The following is a 19341-nucleotide window of genomic DNA, read 5'->3' as shown; positions in this document are numbered from 1 at the left end:
CGACAACATCCTCTCTCTTTCGTCTTAGAGGCTTTTGTTTTTATGATGAATTTTTTATCAGTTCTCCACAATGTGCCAAATGAGCCTCGAGTGAACAATAGCATAAAAACCCCAAGACATACAAAGATACCCCCATTACAAATAAAGAGACAATTTTGTTAATTGAGAGAGGAAGTGATATTGTCTCCGCTCATTTTCAAGGACCATAAACCAAAGGAGGAGTATGTGGGGGACAGTGCGCACCGCTAACTACCTGGCTGTGTCTCTTTGGGGATTAGCATGGTGTTAGACTAGACACTCTCATATCTATGCTCAATATTTCACATTTTACCACAGAAATTAGTCCTGGTAACTGGGGAAGAAAAAACTCCCCAGCCTCGAAAGTAAAGTGGTGCTAGTACACTCAGGGATTCAAAGCACACTCTTCTATACAGGTATATTTATAATCCTTAGCTGTCGCTCTCCAGAAGAGCAAATCAAAGCCAGTAAAACATAACTGCCATAAATAAATGAATAGATGAGCAACAGCCGTGGACTGGAGGGATTCACCTAGCAATCACCCACATCAGATCAGATCAATGCTCATGGAAATTTCATGAAGCCTAGAATCCACACCGCTTCATATTTCACTATAATAACCCAGAGAGCTGCAGGGGGAGTGTGCGCGAAGGGGCGAGGGGGTAGAAGGAGGACGAGGGGAGGCTACGATGGAGAAGGTGGGGGGGGGCTTTAGGGGAGAAGTAAAGCGGGTGGAGGCCCGGGGTGCAAGGAGTAGCAGGTGGGGCAATGAGGGATAATAGAGAGGTCAGGATGGTGCAGTTGTCCTGGAAACACAAGGGTGGAGGAGGGGAAACTACAGTAAAGTGTCCAGTAGCTGTGATTCCTTCTCCTCCGGTGTGTGGAGGTGAGTGGGTGGAGTATTTGCAGGGTTTGGTAATTGGCTGTGAGGGTTGATGTTAACACCCTAACAGGCCCTCAGACAGCGGGTAAGGAGCTGATCATATCACCCAACCGTGTGCTTCTCTCCCATTCTCCCTCTCCCCTTCTTCATCTCCCCTCTGCCCGCCTGCACCCCCCCCCCCCCCCCTTCCCTCCCCTCTGCAGTCTCCAGTGCTCAGGTGTGATCTCATAAGCGCTGCCTGGCGATCGATGCCGCCAGTGGCAGGGGGTTCAATAGTCCTGAATTACGGCTTCATTTCTCCCCCCTTCACACAGATGAGAGCTGCCCCCCTTCTCCTCCCATCACCACCTCTACATGTGCTTGCGCGAGAGAGAGCGCGCACACACGCACACACGTGTACAACGCCCCCACCGACTACTCACAATCCAGATCAATACCTTACAATCTAATTTTTATCCATTTTTCCATAAAGCCAGAGATTGCGTTTATTTGCAGAATCCGACAAGCTAAATAAAGCATCGCTTGAACATGTCAGGGAGACTAATGCATGGCTGGAAATTCATACACAGAAAACAGATGAGTAGAGCTTTTTGCTCCTAAAGGAAGGGCTGAGGCTGAGGCAGGAGGAGAAGGAGGAGAGGATCGAAGGAGGAGGAGGGGGGGGGGGGGGTGTACGCTAAGAGATTCTACAAATCAATGGAGGTGTGGATGCTACTACAACCTACGCTCTAATTATCTGTTGCAAAAAGTGCATGTCGACAGTTAACAATGCCTGACAGCACGGATCCCGCTATCACTGGGAGAATGTAAATCCAAAAAGAAAAAAAAAATCTGGATAAGAAGTGCACGCTTGAATTAAGATATAAGAAAACATAAGGAATCATTCCCCCGGTGAACGCGGCTCATTTCAGCGGGGTGTAAAATAATCTACGCTCGAAATTCATTTACATCATCATCACGGAGCAGATGCTGCCGTAATAAGAAGGGAGCATGCTAAAGAGGGAAGACAAGCCACATGGTGCAGAAAATTAATCTCAATCTCAAACAGAGGTGCGCATTTCCTCGCATTTAAGGCCGTGCGCAGTAAACGCGAGTGCGCGCCGCTGCCTCAGCCCCGTCTCCAGCTGGAGCAAGGCCGTTTTAATCAACAGCAGGCCTCCACCCAAGCTCAATAAAAGACAGCATTCACAAATAGGAGCAAGACTAATAATTGACCGACTCGTGGCTGCACACCGCTTTTATTGCCACGCTGCATCCGTGCGAGCGCGCTCGCGTGCCCGCGTGCGTGGCTTTATCACGTGTGCGCACCGACGGCGAGTGAGTATAAATATATGACAAGTGCATCTGTAGCCAAAACGGGCGACGGATTTTTTTCCAGTGATTATTGCAAAAAAAAAAAAAAAACGGCACCGACGCTGCGATATTAACGCGATCGTTTGAAGCGCTTGAGCACAACAGCGTTGCTCCGCGTGTGTGATGAGCCAATTCCATCGCTATGTGGAACAGCTTAATTAGAAATAAAGTAAATCAAAACTTTACAGAGCGTGTTCGTGTTCACAACACTTACTGGGGATTTGTCTGGGTTTCACTCCGCTGCCTGTCGTCTACAGACAGACAAGAGTCCTCTCTCCTCCCCTAAAACTAATTTGGCGCTCGGGGGCGGACGGAGGGGGGAGACTGTGGGGGGGGGGGGGGGGGGGTGTCAGCAGCATCCCGCCTGGTTTAAATTCTCCTCTTGACTTTTGTCTCTTCCCTCACTGTTCCTGATCCCGCTCGCGGAAAACTGAGTGATGCTCCCTACACACCTAATCTGCACTCAGCGCTGAAAAAGTGCCCCTAATGTTTGTGCGCGCGCGCGTGCGGATGCGAGTCCGCACGCGTGCCGCCGGCCTTAATGTGAGCCGGCACAGGCTTTTAATATCAGCACAGGCTGTGGCGGAAGCACTAAGCAGACAAGGCTGCATACTGAGGAGGGAGGGGATTGCCTTTTGAACGACAAGGGCGATTCATCAACTCCCCCCAATCTATGGCCAGTATCCCGGTGTCACACACACAAGCACACACCCACCCATCCACAGGGGCCCTAGTGGCAGAGAGTATTATCACTCTATATTGCATGGAGAAAGGAAAAGGGAGAGCTTTCCAGATGAATGTTACAAAGACAGTAATCCAGGAAAAGGTGATGCACGGCTCAACGTGGAGATGCATCGGTGCAGGGGCGAGTGGAGGGGGCAGGAAATGACCTGATAATGAGAGCAAAAAGGGGGGAGAGAGGGAGTGAGAGAGATTAGGGAGCTCCCGGCCCCAGAGGTGGGTAAGGCAGAGGGCAGAGTGAGGAACAGAAGGGGGATAAAGGGATAAAAAGACAGAGGAAGAGCGGAGAATGAAAAAACATTCTTTTATTCTTATCAGTGGAGAGCTTAATTGCCTTTGATGAGTCTAATTGGAGCTTTCTGAAGTCTAATGGCAGAGGAGTCCTCAGAGACGGCAGAGGACACATTACAGTAATAGCTTCTCCCTGAATCTCCTCTGCACCAAACGTCCCCTGCTTCCCTTTTCTGTCTTGAACTATAGCAGGTTCTGTTTTTCCCATCCGACGATGGCTGGTTCTGCTTGTGGAGTATCAATGATCACGTAGGGCGGGGTGGCGTGGGGTGGGGGTAAACCTATAGATGGTTTGTGTGTGACGGTGTGTGTGTGTGTGTTGGGTATTTTTGCAAAGTAGCAGTAGCAGCAGTATTGGGTATGTGTTGACTTAATTAGGTCTGTGAGCTGCTCGCTTTCCTCTCCTCAGCAGAAGTTGATTAGCAATGCCAGCTGTCCCCAATGTAATTCTGTGTGCTCATGTGTGTGTGCACGTGTAATATATGAGTATCTGCATGTGTGTGAGTGAGGGGCTGTGTTGATGTGTGTGTACGCACTAGCTGCCAGCTGCCACGCAGCGCTGCCAATCCTCCATGATTAGTACCCACTGGCAACTGGGCCCAAACTGGTGCCAAACAGACCCAAGAGGGCATCATGGCCCATGGTAATCCTCCGTCCCATCCCTCTCCTCTGCTCGCTCCGCTTTCTCAGCCGCCGCTCCCTGTCTCTCCGCTCTCGTCAGTTGCCTTTTCCGCCCCCAAATGCCCGGCCCCATCCACCCGCCGCTTTCTCATTTTAATTCCAGATCCGGAGTCCGAGCAGGTTCTTCCCCCCCGCCAAAATCAGGTAAACTGATAAAAAGGCCTGATAAAGGAGCAGAGGCGCAGGCGCCCAGCTGGGAATGGAGTGGTGTGTGTGTGTGTGTGTGTGTGTGTGTGTGTGTGTGTGTGTGTGTGTGTGTGTGTGTGTGTGGGGATCGGGATCCGTTCCTCGACACAGTTGACTGTCTACGTGGAGGTGCCAGCTCTTGGCGAGCGGCGGCGCCGCGTGTGCTTGTGCTCGGCTCCAAGCGGATGAACCCTCGCTACCTCTCACCTGTTGCGATTCCTCCGCGCGCCGCCGTGGAAGCCAAAGAGCCCGACCGCAGGAAGCGGAGGGAATGAATTCATTCGCGGGAGGCAAGTTTTGAATAAGTGAATGTGACAAGGTGAAAGAGTGGAGAACTGTAGAAGAGATAGGGCATTTATGCAGAGGGTTCCCACATGTCTGGCACATTAAACAGCTGTACACACACACACACACACACACACACACACACACACACACACACACACACACACACACACACACACCTACGACTCTGGCAGCGCGCTGGCTGTTAGACAGCTCCAGCATGGCAAAGGCTGCCCATCCATCTGCCCTCTGTCTCAGTAATGCGGTTAGTTGTCAGTGTGCGTGTGTGTGTTTTGGGGGGGGGGGGTGTTAACACATGTGTGGAAATAAACACAGCCTCTCGCAGCCGGTCCCATGAACACGCAAACAGAGAGTCATGACGCATGGATGCGGGTTCAGGCCGTATGCGGCAATTAGGACGTACGTACACAAGATGCACAAAACGCATGGCGACCACAGTATCTCTCTCTCTCTCTCTCTCTCTCTCTCTCTCTCTCTCTCATTGTGGTGATTTCGTCAAATGCTGGCAATTCCAGTTGGGGCTTACATTCAGCCTAAGTCTATCAGTGGTTGAGATTACAGACAGATTTATGTGATTCACCATCTCCCTGGGGACCCGTGGCCTCGCGTTGGTTAATCACCGCTCCGCATCCACTCTCTCCTGCTCCGCTCGCCACGCAGCCATAACTCTGCATCGATACCGCACGATCTGATGTAACACTCGCCGTATCCGCGTCCCCCCCGAACACCCGGGCGAATAAAAAATAAATAAAAAAATCGCACCAACCGCTCCCCCCGCGAATCACGTCGTGGACACGGGTTAAGTCTCAGCAATGCCGCTAATGGGAAGGTTAAACCTCCCCCTGACCTTCACCTCCTGTGATCAGGGGGCTCTTGCTCACTTATTGAGTCATGTTATTGAGTTTGAATTCGTGCTGAGTGCATATTCTATTTTTTTATAGAACCAGAGAAGACCAGAGAAGAAAACAGCATATGAAAATTAGAATAGTGCCAATACAAAACAAATCCAACATCATGCAGCCACAATAATAAAGGATGTTTCACAGGTTTGGACATGTACCTGTGTAGATGAAGCGTCCGGGCGTGCCTTTGCAGAACTGTTTGGATTTGTAGGACAGCGTGACCTCCACCACTCCGGGGATGTGCCTGGGTGGAGTCTGCACACGAATGGCGTGGGGGGTGATCAGCTGCGGAGAGAAAGTTTGAATGCGATTAGGCGCCATCTCCATACGCGTGCTCAGGGGGGACGTTCCCAGCTTGTCTCAGCCATTTTTTTTTTGTTTGGAAGCTTTTGACTTCCTTTCTTTCCATAATCAGCCTGAAAATGATGTGTTAGAGCCCCCCCCCCCCCCCCCCCCCCCCCCCCCCCCCCCCCCACGGCCCCAGGCAATGTCACAGCGAGGCCGGGGATGGTTATCAGTGCTGACATAGCCCCTGTAGGAGAGGTTCAAAAGCAGTTGTCTGTTTATGAATAAAACACACCTTCCTCTGTCTGTGTCTATTGCGCCTTATGAGTAAACGCACCGTACGTTTGTCGCTGCTGCCCCTTCCTCTGCGTCTGTCAGCGGAGGCTGTCGAGCTGCCGGTAGCCACATTAAAGCGCCACTCTCTCTTAAACAGGCTCACTTAGCGCGGCGGATGAGGTGCGCGCGCGCGGGCGCGGGCGTAGGCGCGTGCGCCCGCGCGCGCTGAAGGGTCTTTGAAGGAAAACGGCGGCGGGAACAAAACGCGAGACGAGACCTCACCGAGTGCTCGTTCTGCGCGCGCCGCGGCAAGCTAGCACTCAGAAGCAGCAGCGCTCAAAAGCTATCAGCGCCTAGCGCACGCGCGCGAGCGAGCGTACGCGCGTGTGTGTGTGTGTGTGTGTGTGTGTGTGTGTGTGTGTGTGTGTGTGTGTGTGTGTGTGTGTGTGTGTGTGTGTTGTTCTAACTGTCCCTTTCATTGCTCACTTAGCCAGGCTTTCATTCCACCATTGTCTGGCCCCACTCACCTCTCAGTGAGATAATATAAGAGCTTTTTATAGAATTATTCCTTTACTAAAGAGGAAGCTGTTTTTGCCGCGCCGCGCGCTGACCTTCAATTTCACACATACACTGCATTTACATTTTAGTCATGTGGCAGATGCTCCTTACAAAGAGATCCGCACTGTACGGTGTGCAGGTACTAACATAATAAAGAAAGATGCCGACATAATAAAAGACGAGGTGTGACAGAAATAAGAGCTGCCACGGAGAGGAATGAGCAGGCGGGCGGCTGTTGGAGCCCTGAAATATGGCTCATGTGGGCTTTCTGAGCTGCAGTTAGCGGCACTGATAATGATTAGCTAATCTGCTGCTTAAAGCACAAGCATCTCACATTTAACACCAATGTTTAGTGACACAAACAGTTGTGTGTGTGTGTGTGTGTGTGTGTGTGTGTGGTTTTCATTCATAGGGTGACTTGTTTTAAATGGCAACAAATGGCGACTGACCTCGCTCCAGACCAACATGGTTCCAAAAATGACCTGCAGGCCGTCGAAGAAGTTATCCCCGATGATGATGACTGTTGCGCCCCCTGTGGTCCAGCCTTCGCTCGGGCTAATGGCTTTGATGCTTGGGGTCGCTGCAAGAATCAGACAGGCAAAACACATGAGACGCCAACTAATCTGAAAGACTTCGCTATTGGCACCGCGCGCGGCTCCCGTCTCTCTCTCTCGCTCGCTCGCTCGCCCGCTCCCGTTCACGCCTCACCTCTCTCCCCTCTCCCAGAGGTCGGGGGCGAGCGGAGAATACTAATCGGAGTGATTATACGCACCCCATTATTAAACATCACCCTTGGCCCGCGCGCGAGGGCAGCGGCGGTGCGCTTGTTTTATGACACGAGGCAGAGCGTGCGGGCGTGTAAATGTCAGGTGTGCTGAGTGTCTGATCAAAGGCCACGCGACCGGGGAGCAGAGTCGAGCCAACAGCAGCGCCGCTCCCTGAATACGCCGCCTTCATTAACCCATCACTTAACTCCCGCGCCGCTGCCAGTTTCCTGGCTGCGTCGAGTCGCGTCGGCGGCCGCGACCGCAGGCTCGTCCCGCCGCCCGCGCGGGGCTCAGAGCCTAGCGCGTGTGTCTTATCGGACAAAGCACGCGGAATAACAAGAATAAACGACATTTTCAATAGCTGGTGTTCAATGTGTTTTTTGATTTGAGCAGATTACTGGACGTGATTGAAGAAAAAGAGCAGCGGAGGGGAAAAATACGTGTTTATACAAGCTAAATCTCCTCTCCTTAACAGATATGCAGCTTGTCAGACATGCTGTAATTCTGTAAAGCAGCATAATCCACTTTAGACTGGGCTGACTCTTTTTTTTCCCCTGAAGCCCAGCCTTTGCTCTTTGCCTGACTCCCTGTTCTGTTGATCCTCCCCAACAAGCTGGAATGATATTTAGCCCCCCGACACGCCGGCAGAGCAATCTGTGGCCGTAATCATGGCCTAAGATGCCTCCTTTTCACAGCCGCTGATATTGTGCGCGCATGTGTGTGCATGTGTGTGTGGATTAACCAGATGGTGGAACATGAATCCATGTGATAGGATTATACTTTGGGGTGTTCCTCGGTGCCATCTGTTCAACTCCATGCGCCGCTCGTCTTTTACCGCTCGTAACGGGCCCCTAAAGTTGACTCTCCCGGACACGAACTCAGCGGGAAAACGAAAGCGCCGTCTTAGTTCCTATCGACACGTTTTCCTTCACCTCTTCCTGTCATCACGCCTACACCCCCCCCCCCCCTCCGGTCTTGTTGTTTCACTGTTCCTTCTTCCAACCCCCGTCGTCGGGATAATAGAAAGTCAGAGAAAAGGAAGTTCCCAAACAAATCTCTTCGACACAAGGAACACGTGTTCGCGCAGCGCATAAACTCTTCTTCCCGTGTGAGATCCAAGTCCCACAAATGCCTCCAATTTGCCTCATCTTTGTGCGCGAGTGTCAGGGACAAGTGGTCCACCTTACCTCTGGAGAGCAGCCATTAGGACGACGTAACCATAACATTCAATCTTAATGCAATCTACTGTAGGCCATCATGTAAATCCCTTCTTAGTTTTTTTGTCATTATCATCCCTGAGGTTGACTTTCCTCAAAGCAAAAAAATATGTTTCTCTGATTCAATGTCTGGGAAATCGAAATGAGAAAATAACTGGATTAGGGACTTGGGAATCAGTGCATGCTCCTAAATCATGTGCACATGTCATTATGAAGTATTAAAGGTTTGGGTCTGACTGCATGGGGGGGGGCTTTTTTCCGTGTGTCTGTGCATGGGTGTGTTTAAAAACCTGAGGGATGTGGAGTGATGGAGGGCTGCAGGATAAAAGCAGGTCTCCGAGGAAATAAAGCCAGTGTTGGCTTTAAGCAGAATAGACCTCATAAGACACATAGTGCTTATGCGAGGCAGAGTAGAAGGCCCAGAGGCAAAGACCTGAGGGGAGCAAGCCACGAGGGAGAGACCAAAGACTCACCAGATACCACTCTCTCCTCTCTTAGTGCCGGTTAGAAACCGTACAAGAGAGGAAAGTGAGAATCTGGGAGGAAGCAGGAGGGAGATAAGAAAGAGAGTAGGTTTTGAGTGGGATACAGCGGAGACAGAAGAGGGGTTGAGTGCCGAGCCAGACGGTGGGGAAGGGGGAGGGGGAGGGGGAGGGGGGGTGGGGAAGACAAAGAAAGCCAGCAGAGACAGTCCGGGGGTTGCGTTGGAGCTCTTCGTACCGTGTTCCAGGTAGGATGGGGTTCCTTCCGAGGGGTCCAGCCGCCGAGCCCTGCGCCCGTGTTTGGAGTTGTTGTGCACGAACATGTTGTCGGAGACGGCCAGAACATGACCCTCCACGCTGACCGTAGTCGATACCACCACCTGAAACGGGGGGGAACGGGGGAAACGGACACCCGGCGTCCGCGAGCGGAGCAAAAACGTTCTGTGAGTCCAGTTACAGGCACGGAGCGACTCCTGAGAGACTCCGTGGTTGCACACTCGTGGCTATTTTTGTCCGTCTGTCGCTTTGTAACTGTGACAGTAAAGTTGTGAGCCAAAGCTCCAAACTGCTTTTAACCAGTGTAAAGAGAATATTACGCTTTATAGCTGCAGTTTAACTTGCACATGTGCTAATTAGAGGAGTGTGCAAAGGCATTTTGCACTATTGTTAATGTGCACTCTTGAGATTAAAAATGACTAGTGTGGCTTTGGTTGTGACTGTTAAAGTTGTTGCAGTGACCCTTTAATTACCAGCATCGCTCAGAGCGGAGTCTCACCTGAAAGCGCCTCATGTCGCGAGGGTTCCCCGCGTTCTTCAGGCAGTTCTGGTTGCACTTCAGGAAGAACTTGAGGAAGAACCTGCACACACAGGGCGACGGACAGTGAAATCGCGTGCACGGCACTGGCACCATCAATAAAACACAAGCAAAACAAGCGTGGCAGACGCCCTCATCCATCAGCTGTTTATGACAAAGGCAGTTTTGTATGTAAAAACAGCTCCGGGGTATTGAGTGAGATGCTACCTTGTATATTCATCTCTGAGCTGCTGTCACAGCGTGCCATAAAGTCGCCGGGGCGGACGCAGGCCCCCACCCAGCTGCAGAGGCGTGCGACGGAGCCTGTGCTGTGGCTGCGATGCAGCGCCGTGTTGCCATTCCTGCCTCTCTCAATCTCAGTGCGAGAGACCACATCAACAGCACCTGCCATGCATTATTAATAGGCTGAGATGGCAAGTACGGCTGCCCACATCAATTGTTAATGAGGGACAGAGGAGGGAGGAAGCGGGAGGGTCTGGGGGGTAAAAGTGTGTGTGCGTCTGAGGTGGGGTGTGCGGTGGAGGGGGCCCCGAGGCCGGAGGAGCAGAAAAGGGGACGGCTGAGGATTTATTCCCCGGCCCCACCCCGGGGGTCTGAAGCCTGACAACTTCCTCTTCTTCAACCCAAACCACGGCCCTGTTCATCCCCGCTGCATTGTCTGTCTCTGGGAGAGAGAGAGGCAAGAAAAAAAAAAAACAACAACACGACGATATCAAATGAACTGTGAAAATAAACAGCGCCATGTACAAAACAGGAACCCTCAAAAGGGGGAAAATAAAACTACAACGTTTCCTGGTCCTCCCTCTCCCTCCGCCTCCCTTTGAGGGAGCTCAAAGAAGTGCTGACAGCCGAAACTGCTTACAATACAGATCTTCACCAGCCAGAGAGAGAATCACTCCTTTGCTCAGCTTTTCTTTCATATGTCTTATTTTCTCCCCTCTGTTCATTTGTTATGGCTAGGATTCTGCACTGGGCAGCGCGTTTGGAGCCAAGCGCCTTAGATATAATCATGTACGGACACACACACACGCGCGCACACACACACTAACACACACACACACACACACACACACACACACATGTCAAGAAAAACACAGCAAGCGCCCGCGTGCGTTGGACAATTGCTTCATAGTAGAGAAGATATATGGACAGACCAGAGTCCTGTCTCATTTCAAGGGCCAGACGACTGCTGTGCACATTACAGGCATCTGATGTAACACACAGACTTGAGAATTTATCCCCGACAACTTTTAAATGCATGACAGCTGGTTAGCGGCGGAGGCCCGTCATGATCCCAACAACAAACTGTCTCTCCTCCGCCGCTCTCGTTTCATCCTCTGCGCGCTGATTTACACCCTCCGTGGCGCAAGATGCGAAATCTGAATGGGAGACGGGGGGGGGGGGGGGGGTGAGACGGAGAACGGGGAGAGCGAGACGGGAGACAACGATGGAAGGATCCACGAGGTGGAGAGTATGTGAAGCCAAACAGAGAGACAGACCACCCTCCTGTATATTTCAGAAGCTGTAGGCCAATATCTCAATAATTCATGAAGGAGAGAGATGGAGGCTTTTTTATAGTGGCTGTTGGACCCCACAGGCTGAGGGTCTTCCAACTTTCTTATCTCCTTGGGGTCAAAGAGCAGCCCAGCAGACAGCTGTGGACTACATCCACTTGTCCAACTTACTCCACCTTTCCTGGCCGCACCTCCTGTTTAATTCATCGACTCTGCTCTTTCCCCCAACTTCCCCTCTCCTCCATCTCTGAGGTATTCATGATGCATGGATGGAGCATAAGTGGAAGGGAAGAAGAACAGAAAAGTGAGGGTCGCCAGAGTCAGAGGTGACAAAACCAGGAGGTTAAGTGTTAGAAACGGGAGAGGGTGCGAGGAGGCGGAGCTGCAGCCGCGGAAATGCAAATGTGGGATTGAGATACGGAGGAGGCTGAAAAGAAATGCCTCGTTCGTCCGCCGCCCCATACGTCCCCTCGATCTGCACGCGTGGATCAGCTGATCCATTATTTACATGACTTAAGGTGTCTGGAGTCAGCCGCGCGGAAACGTTACAAAACTGCAGCGTGCCGATTCCTGGGCGCCCCCTCTGATCTGCAGGGAGCCGGGGGAGAGGACCCACGCGGCACACGCTTACATGGATCACCAGCGTGTGTGTGTGTGTGTGTGTGCGTGTGTGTGTGTGTGTGTGTGTGTGTGTGGTGTGTGCAATGCGTGTTAATATGCAAAAGCAAAGAGATTACCATCAGGATTTATGGGTAATCTGATTGACAGCTGACCAGTAAATACAGACTGATATCTGCTAGTAGCCCATTATTCCTTTATTTACTCGTTCAGCTTTGTATTATCCTGTTTTCTTCATTTTTCCAATCAATAAAAGAGTTGATTTATTGCTTCACTAACTGCTGCTTTATATCTGGCCTTGACCCCAGCGTGTGATGGACGTAACCTCGCATCACTACCAGAGCTCTCCCTCAGTTTTTTGGAGGTATTAATTATTCATCTGTTCCTTTTATTTACACAGTTTTGACTCCACTGCTCCGCTTTATTCAGACACAGAGACAACATGGCTTTAAGGCGTCTCAGCTGATTCAGGCTGGTCGGACACTAGGAGTCTGCTGACGCTTTTTATTTATTCCACTCATACTGTAGCTAAATGTTTATTTTCTTACTAAACATAACATTTCTTTGTAAACATTACTCTTGTTTTGAAACACACGTCTCCATTAGCTTCACAGCAGGGCCCTGGTGGCCAGTCATTGCTCTATACGTGCAATGGGGCAAATACAGTACGATGAATTCAGCTTGAACCACAAATGTTGTCTGAAGTCAGAAATGTCTTTCAAAAGTAATATATCATCATCTTGTTAAAAGACACTGATGTCAGATTGGTTACATCCCGGACATTTGGACACATTTACTGAACCCTACAGGCAGTTATTGAATCTACAGACCTGAGTATGATGCTTCTGCATATGACGCTTTCACAAACAAACCATCAATTTTCAGTCTACAGACAAGCTCGTCTGCAGCGTAGACGCTTGTTTTGATTATTGCCTCCTCTACCTTGTTTGTATCTGCGACTCTCTGGTTTCAAGCTGTTTCTCCGTGCAGACATTACCCGTGCAAATTGTTGCACCGGCTGGATTAAATGAAATAAAACCATTTCGCTCTCACGTAATTACCTTCAAATCCAGGAATGGCGGTGGAAGTGAATTTGTGTAAATAACTGCTTGGCCTCTTAAAGCCTCATGGCATAAATGTGTAACGGCGAAAACGGGAGCGAATAAACACGCGCAGCCAGTCGCCGTGGTAATTTAATGATCTCACGGTTTCATCATATCATAACGGGCATTATTTGTCACTTTGGAGCAATTAAACACAAAATCACCCTCTGCTCATAAAAAACAAAACAAGGAAAGCAATTATAACACAACTTTTAAGTAATCCCTGTAGCATCTAAATATTATTACTGCAGTGATAAAGATTGTCTGAGCTATTAGCTAACAGCACGGAAGCCTCCGAGGGACAATTCCAGTATATTTTCTAATAATTTTCCTACATTAGCCACAAATGAGGTAAAGAGTTGTTTTCCTTGTCAAATTTAACAAGGATAACTTCAGAACAGCGCGGCTTTATCTTTCTCAGTAGTTCCAGTTTATTCATCTTCTCAGCCTTTTGTTACACGCGGCGCTGTAAATCTTTGCGCCTCATTTCTTTATTCCCCGCCCCTCCTCTCTCCCTCCGCTGCCTCTGTTTTGTTCTGATGCCGCTGCTCTGTAAAAATGGCTGTGGGTGATGCCATAACTCAGCCCTCTCCTCTCTCCCCTCCATCCATTTTCTGTCGCGCGGATCATCTCCCGAAGAAAAGCACTGTGTCTGGCTCCTAATATGCTTCATGAGGTGTGTAATTCACTGTGCTCCGGAGGGGAGCCATTTGTCTTGGGGGTTAACTAAGTGACACAACAGCACTTCCCCACGCCTGTTACCACCGCGGGACATGTTGAACTAATCTAGGCAGGTAGAAGCAGGGAGGATGCCGCACTTCAGCAATTAAGCGTTAGGATCCGTTCAGGAAATGGATCCTAATGAAGTCAGAGACAAGTTCAAATGAAGTGTAAATATTCGTAAATAAATACGTGACGCCAGAGACGGAGTGACTAACAGGCTGAGAGTGACAGCCGGAGCGCTCCGAGAATATAAAATCAAATATCTTCCTCAACTTCTGTTTTGTGTATTTTCTTTTCCTCTCCTTGTGTTTCGCTTCTCTTTTTCTTTCTTTTCTCTGCAACTCTTTCTTTGGCTTTTACCGCCATGCATCACTGACACTTCAACCAAGAGCCTGACTGGCTTGTTTTCATGGTGACCTGTCCCCCTGCCTGCAGTATATGTTTAAGCGTGGAGGCAAGCACGCACGCACACACACACACACACACACACACACACACACACACACACACACACACACACACACACACACACACACACACACACACACACACACACACACACTAATTTAGGGAGATTTATGACTGGGGCCTTGCACCAGGAGCCACGCAGACTGACCCCAAGGGTGTAGGGGGGCACTGGATAGAAGAGGGGGGCTGGCTCCACAGGGGGGGGACATTAATAATCCAGAACCAGGTCTGTCTCTGGGTCTGGCCCTGGGCCTCGGACACCAGGCTGTAACAAGCAGTGGCCCAGTTTACATATACTGGAAGAGAAACATCTTTACTAGACCGCGTAGAGAGTAATGGCTATATTACACAGACGGATGGAAACAAAACATGCAAAGAAGTCTTGCACACAACACAGACGCAAAGATGACAAAGACAGAGACCATCACAAGAGCACAAGCTTCTCTTCATTCCTTTAGTGCTTCTCCTCAAAGCAGCGACGGGCACCTCTATATTGCCCTCGCGTCTATCTTAAGTGTCATGATTAATTCAAATAGAACATCTCCCTGCACTGAAAAATTCATTTCCAGCTCGCCTCCGCGCGTCGTCCCCTCGTCCTCCTCGTCCGTATCAGCTCAGTGTGTGCGCAGGACATGTCAGCTGAATTTGCACCATCGTTAAATATTTCTCAGAACAAATGGACTCTGGAAGAGGGACGCGGCGGGTCAGGGAGAGACCGGCGCTGCGCCGGCGCCGCTCGGGGAGAAGCCCCACATGGGAGAGATCGCTCCTCGCCTCCCCCGGAGCCGGGGCTCCGGTCTCAGCTCGGGGACAGAAGTCCCAGAGACACTTAACCAATTGTGTTTCATCCATTTCATCCAAAAAGGATCATTCAAAATTCAACTGAGAAATCGCGCTGGGAACAGTGAACGACAGGAAATGAGATCTCCGCGCCTCCGGAGTGGAGCTGGCGAAAGGGAGCGCTGGATTCAACAACTTGTAGCCTGATAACATCACTACCTGTGGCCTTGCGTTACACCGGCGCGCCGGGGGAAGAATGCACCCAAATAAACATCTGTGCATGTGTGCGCGTGTGTGCGCGTGTGTGTGTAGGTGTGCATCAAAGCCATGATGAATAAGAGGCTGTCCGGGTGATGGACAAGCTTGGCAGGCGGTGCTGATTGAAACACTTCCTCTGTCGGGCCTGGCCCATTAATCTGATGGAGACAGAGACAAAGAGAGCGAGAGAGAGAGAGAGAGAGGCAGAAGGAGAGAAAAGCTCCAGGCCCCCAGACCACAGGAGTAATGAAGGGTCCTGGTCCCTCTCACCTCAGCGCTGTCCTGCCATACTGGGACGCCGTGCTACTCTGTCCAGCCCAAACCCTGCCCTCGTGGGACTGACCAGTGAATAATGGCCCTGTCATCAGCTCGGGTAGACGCCACTGCACAGCCGAAGGGTGTGTGTGACCGCATGCGTGTGTGTGTGTGTGTGCGTGTGTGTGTGTGTGTGTGTGTGTGTGTGACCGCCTGCCTCTGCCTGCCTGCGAGCCTCCCAGCGCAGTCATTTACCCTAACTGTTCTCCTCTCCACCTTAGTTGAAGACTGATGTATTCATATTGAATAGTGTTGATTTAAGCACATGTTAAGCTTAATGCATAATGCATGGGCTATATATAGCTTGATAAAGAGCACTGTGTCAACCCGGGACCGGCCCCATACATTGTGGGGATGAATGTGCCGCTCGCAAAAGTTCTTTCTTTTTGTTCCATTTAAGCACTGTATTAAATCATAACTACGACTGTGACTGTACACAGGCTCAAGGTTATGTTTCTAAATGTAGTAGGATCAGAAATCAGAAACTTAATTAGTGTGCCGTGTCTGTTCTCAGGTGAAAAGTTGCTCCCTCCGATGGGTCTTGAGGGAGGAATATGAAAACCGAGAGTGGGAGACGCCAAGAAAATGTGAGACAGCGCGAGCGCGATGGAGGGAGACAGAAGGAGATTGATGCCGAGCGGAGACGTACGGCTTCCTACAGTGTTTGTGTGCACGTGAGTGTGTTTTGGCGCCGCGTCTCTCTGTGTTTATCAAACCTATTACAGCTTCTTCTAGATTCCTCACCTGCACACCCCCAGCCTGCTACATATGGCCCACCAATCACAAAATAAGGAATCATGCATACATTAGCATAGCTAATGGCCTTCCCTCTCCATTTAATATGCAAATTTCCTGAAACATTACTGAATGCCGTCTGTTCTAAATGAATAAATTTGAATCGCAATTAGAATAATCCTTTATAATTAATGAAAACTGTCAATTTTGGTTCATAAGTAATTTGATTAAAGTGGTGATGGGACACTTATGAAGTTCATCAGGCTGCGAGGAGTGTGAAGGCAAACACACACAAACACACACACACACACACACACACACACACACACACACACACACACACACACACACACACACACACACACACACACACACACACACACACACACACATAACCTGCGTGACGACCAACAGCGGGGCCGGGGCTGCATTATTGATGAAGATGATTAATAAACTTATGAAAGTGGTTGTCACACACGCCAGACCTTTATTTTAACCAAACGCAACTACTTCCCACTCCTTTACCACCACAGAGGAACGGCAGATCAATCAGGCCTTTCTGCCACCTGACAGAGAGGGGGAAAAGTAAGGGAGTGATTGAAAAGGTTTCCCGGGCCTCATGGTGCTGTGTCAGTGGCTTGTCTGTCCGGTGGGAGACACTGATGGACTGTCGAGGCAGAAAGACACACACACACACACACACACACACACACACACACACACACACACACACACACACACACACACACACACACACACACACACACACACACACACACACACACCATTGTTCTTCACAGGGGGCTGCTGCCTTCGTGGGGTTTCATCTCCTCCATACACTAGACACCATTTGAGGAGCGTATAGGTAGAAACCTGTTCATCAGCATCTCCCTCCCTCACCATTAACTCCCGCATGCTGTGCCACGCTGCTGCTGTAGTGTATAATGGTGGCACTTAAACGAGGGTCACTCAGCTGTGGGAAGCGGTTGCGGCGTGTGCCGGCATGCGTTTCCCCTCCTTTCCGTGTGCGCCGTGTATACGAGCGCGAGGGCACGTGCGTGGAGCGCGAGCGTGTGCTCGCTGAGTGTATTTGGATGGCTTGAGCCCAATAATAATGGTCCAGATAGCGTAGAGCCTCGCAGACTAATTAGCCAAATCACTGAGAAAATAGCAGCCTGCTAATTAATGGGTATTATGGCATTTCAGAAGTCACCGCTCTAATTGGGAGGGAACAGAGCCTCACATTTCCATACTGCAGTAGTACCAGCTTTATCCGTGCGTCTATCTGCCAGTCTGTCCACCTACTTGGCGAGCTTGCTTTTAAACACACAGTGGAAATAATGATCCTGCGACTCACGCACCTACAGAGACGTACAGGACGTATGCAGCAGCTACTATGTCGTTTTTATGCACACAAAGAGAAGCACATTAGCCACAAATAGGCTAGCATGGTTTCACTAAACTTTTCTGTAACCTCTGACCCCATTAGGGGTTTCTATTTATTCTGATTAAATATCTTTATATTGCTTTCAGAGGAAAAGGGCCTGATGCAAGTGAATTGGCGAGTAATACAATGTATTTGCATAATTCTCCGTCTTATTTTGTGCGTTTGTGTCTGTGTGTACGCGTCTGCAACCGGCCCTCGGTTACACATGCAGACATGCATATCCCCTATAGAGTCCTCTTAACCCTATCAGACGGCGGGACAATCAAAATAGATTTGCATTCAAATGCCACATGCTCAGTATCAAATATCAAATCAAGCCCGAGTCGCTGAGATAGACAGACCGTCACCTCCTCCCTGTTTGCTCCTCTCCTCCTCCTTTCTCCTCCCAGGGTCCCAGGGACTCCCATTCTCAGAGCTCCACCGAGGACTGACAGGCTGTGGCCGGGGCTTGATTGACAGCCTGTTGATGCTCCTTTTTTCCACCACTCACACACACGCACACCATTTGCCTCCACCACCTTCCCCCTGTTCGCGTCCTGGCCCGGGTGTCTGATAGCCCCTGGGCTGGAGCCCCACAGGCTGCACAGCACTATACATACAAATCACCGTGCGTCAGCCCCGTGAATGGGCCCATTTTGACTTTGTCCTTGTAAAGTCAGGCCCCCCTTGAAGCGGGCTGGATCTGCATCCTGCCTCTTTTTTAACTTTCCCTCTTCTTCTGATTCAGACCCATGACAGGGCGAGGAGCGACCACGAACACGAGCACGCGCGGGATGAATGGCAGATTTAAATGTGGTGCTAATGGGCACACCTCACATGAGCGGGGTATAAATACATCAACAACACACACACACACACACACACACACACACACACACACACAAATAGACGGCCGCCATAACAGCCAAGACCCGGGGCCTAATCTCACACACTCAGCTAGTACACCTGGTTAATGTTAAGAGGGCAGTTATAGTCAATTACATTCCCATATAACGCATAAACCTCCACCCCTCCTGTGCCGGCAGAGTAATTGAAAACAGGCGCCGAGCTCACTGGGGTCCAGGCAGAAAGTCAACTTCCCACCCCTGACTTTCCCATTCACTATATGTGCAGTCCTGCGGGCAAATGTAAAGGGTGACAAAGGGGTGGGGTTGCCATTTGGATATAAGGCAGCTAAAGAGCAGGAGGATATAGAGTCATATGAGGAATAAGAGAGAAGGACAAAAGGAGAGCGGTGGTGAAAGCCTCGTCTCTCAGGTGAGGATTCTGGGACAGGCAGTCGGGGTAGGAGGATGGGGGACCAGCGGCGGTGTCCTGCGTGGGGGGGGGGGGGGGGGGGGGGGGGGGGGGGGGGGGGGGGGTTGAAGGGGACAGCGGTTAGCAGGAATTCGAGACTGACAGGTGACATTACCCTGCGTCATGGCTGGAGGGACAGAGGGACAGAGGGCGCGATGGTTATCCAAGCAGAGAAATGTCACTGTCCAGACACCGCTGTGACACACACACTCGGCCAAACACGCACGCACACACGGGGGCGCACGCACGGGCGCACACACGGGCGCGCGGCGGCCCAGGACAAAGGAGTCTGGAGTCTTTGAGAGCGAAAAAAGGCCGGCTACG

The 19341-nt window shown here is 50.6% G+C and overlaps 1 protein-coding gene across 4 annotated transcripts in view; it reads right to left on the bottom strand.

Moving 5' to 3' along the window:
* The window catches only part of ebf1a (EBF transcription factor 1a), a 52673-nt gene that overhangs the window by 13446 nt on the left and 19886 nt on the right, over nucleotides 1–19341 (bottom strand). For all 4 annotated transcript variants that reach the window (XM_029165679.3, XM_029165677.3, XM_029165676.3 and 1 more), the window contains exons 7-10: nucleotides 9722–9803; nucleotides 9185–9326; nucleotides 6930–7060; nucleotides 5520–5646 (exon numbers count right to left, since the gene is read on the bottom strand). In XM_029165679.3, the coding sequence (XP_029021512.1) occupies nucleotides 5520–5646; nucleotides 6930–7060; nucleotides 9185–9326; nucleotides 9722–9803 (482 nt within the window). The remainder of the gene's footprint in view (nucleotides 1–5519; nucleotides 5647–6929; nucleotides 7061–9184; nucleotides 9327–9721; nucleotides 9804–19341) is intronic.

This window comes from Betta splendens, chromosome 10 (assembly GCF_900634795.4).
Source record: "Betta splendens chromosome 10, fBetSpl5.4, whole genome shotgun sequence".
Lineage (NCBI taxonomy): Eukaryota > Metazoa > Chordata > Actinopteri > Anabantiformes > Osphronemidae > Betta > Betta splendens.
This window is presented reverse-complemented; position numbering and strand designations above follow the sequence as displayed.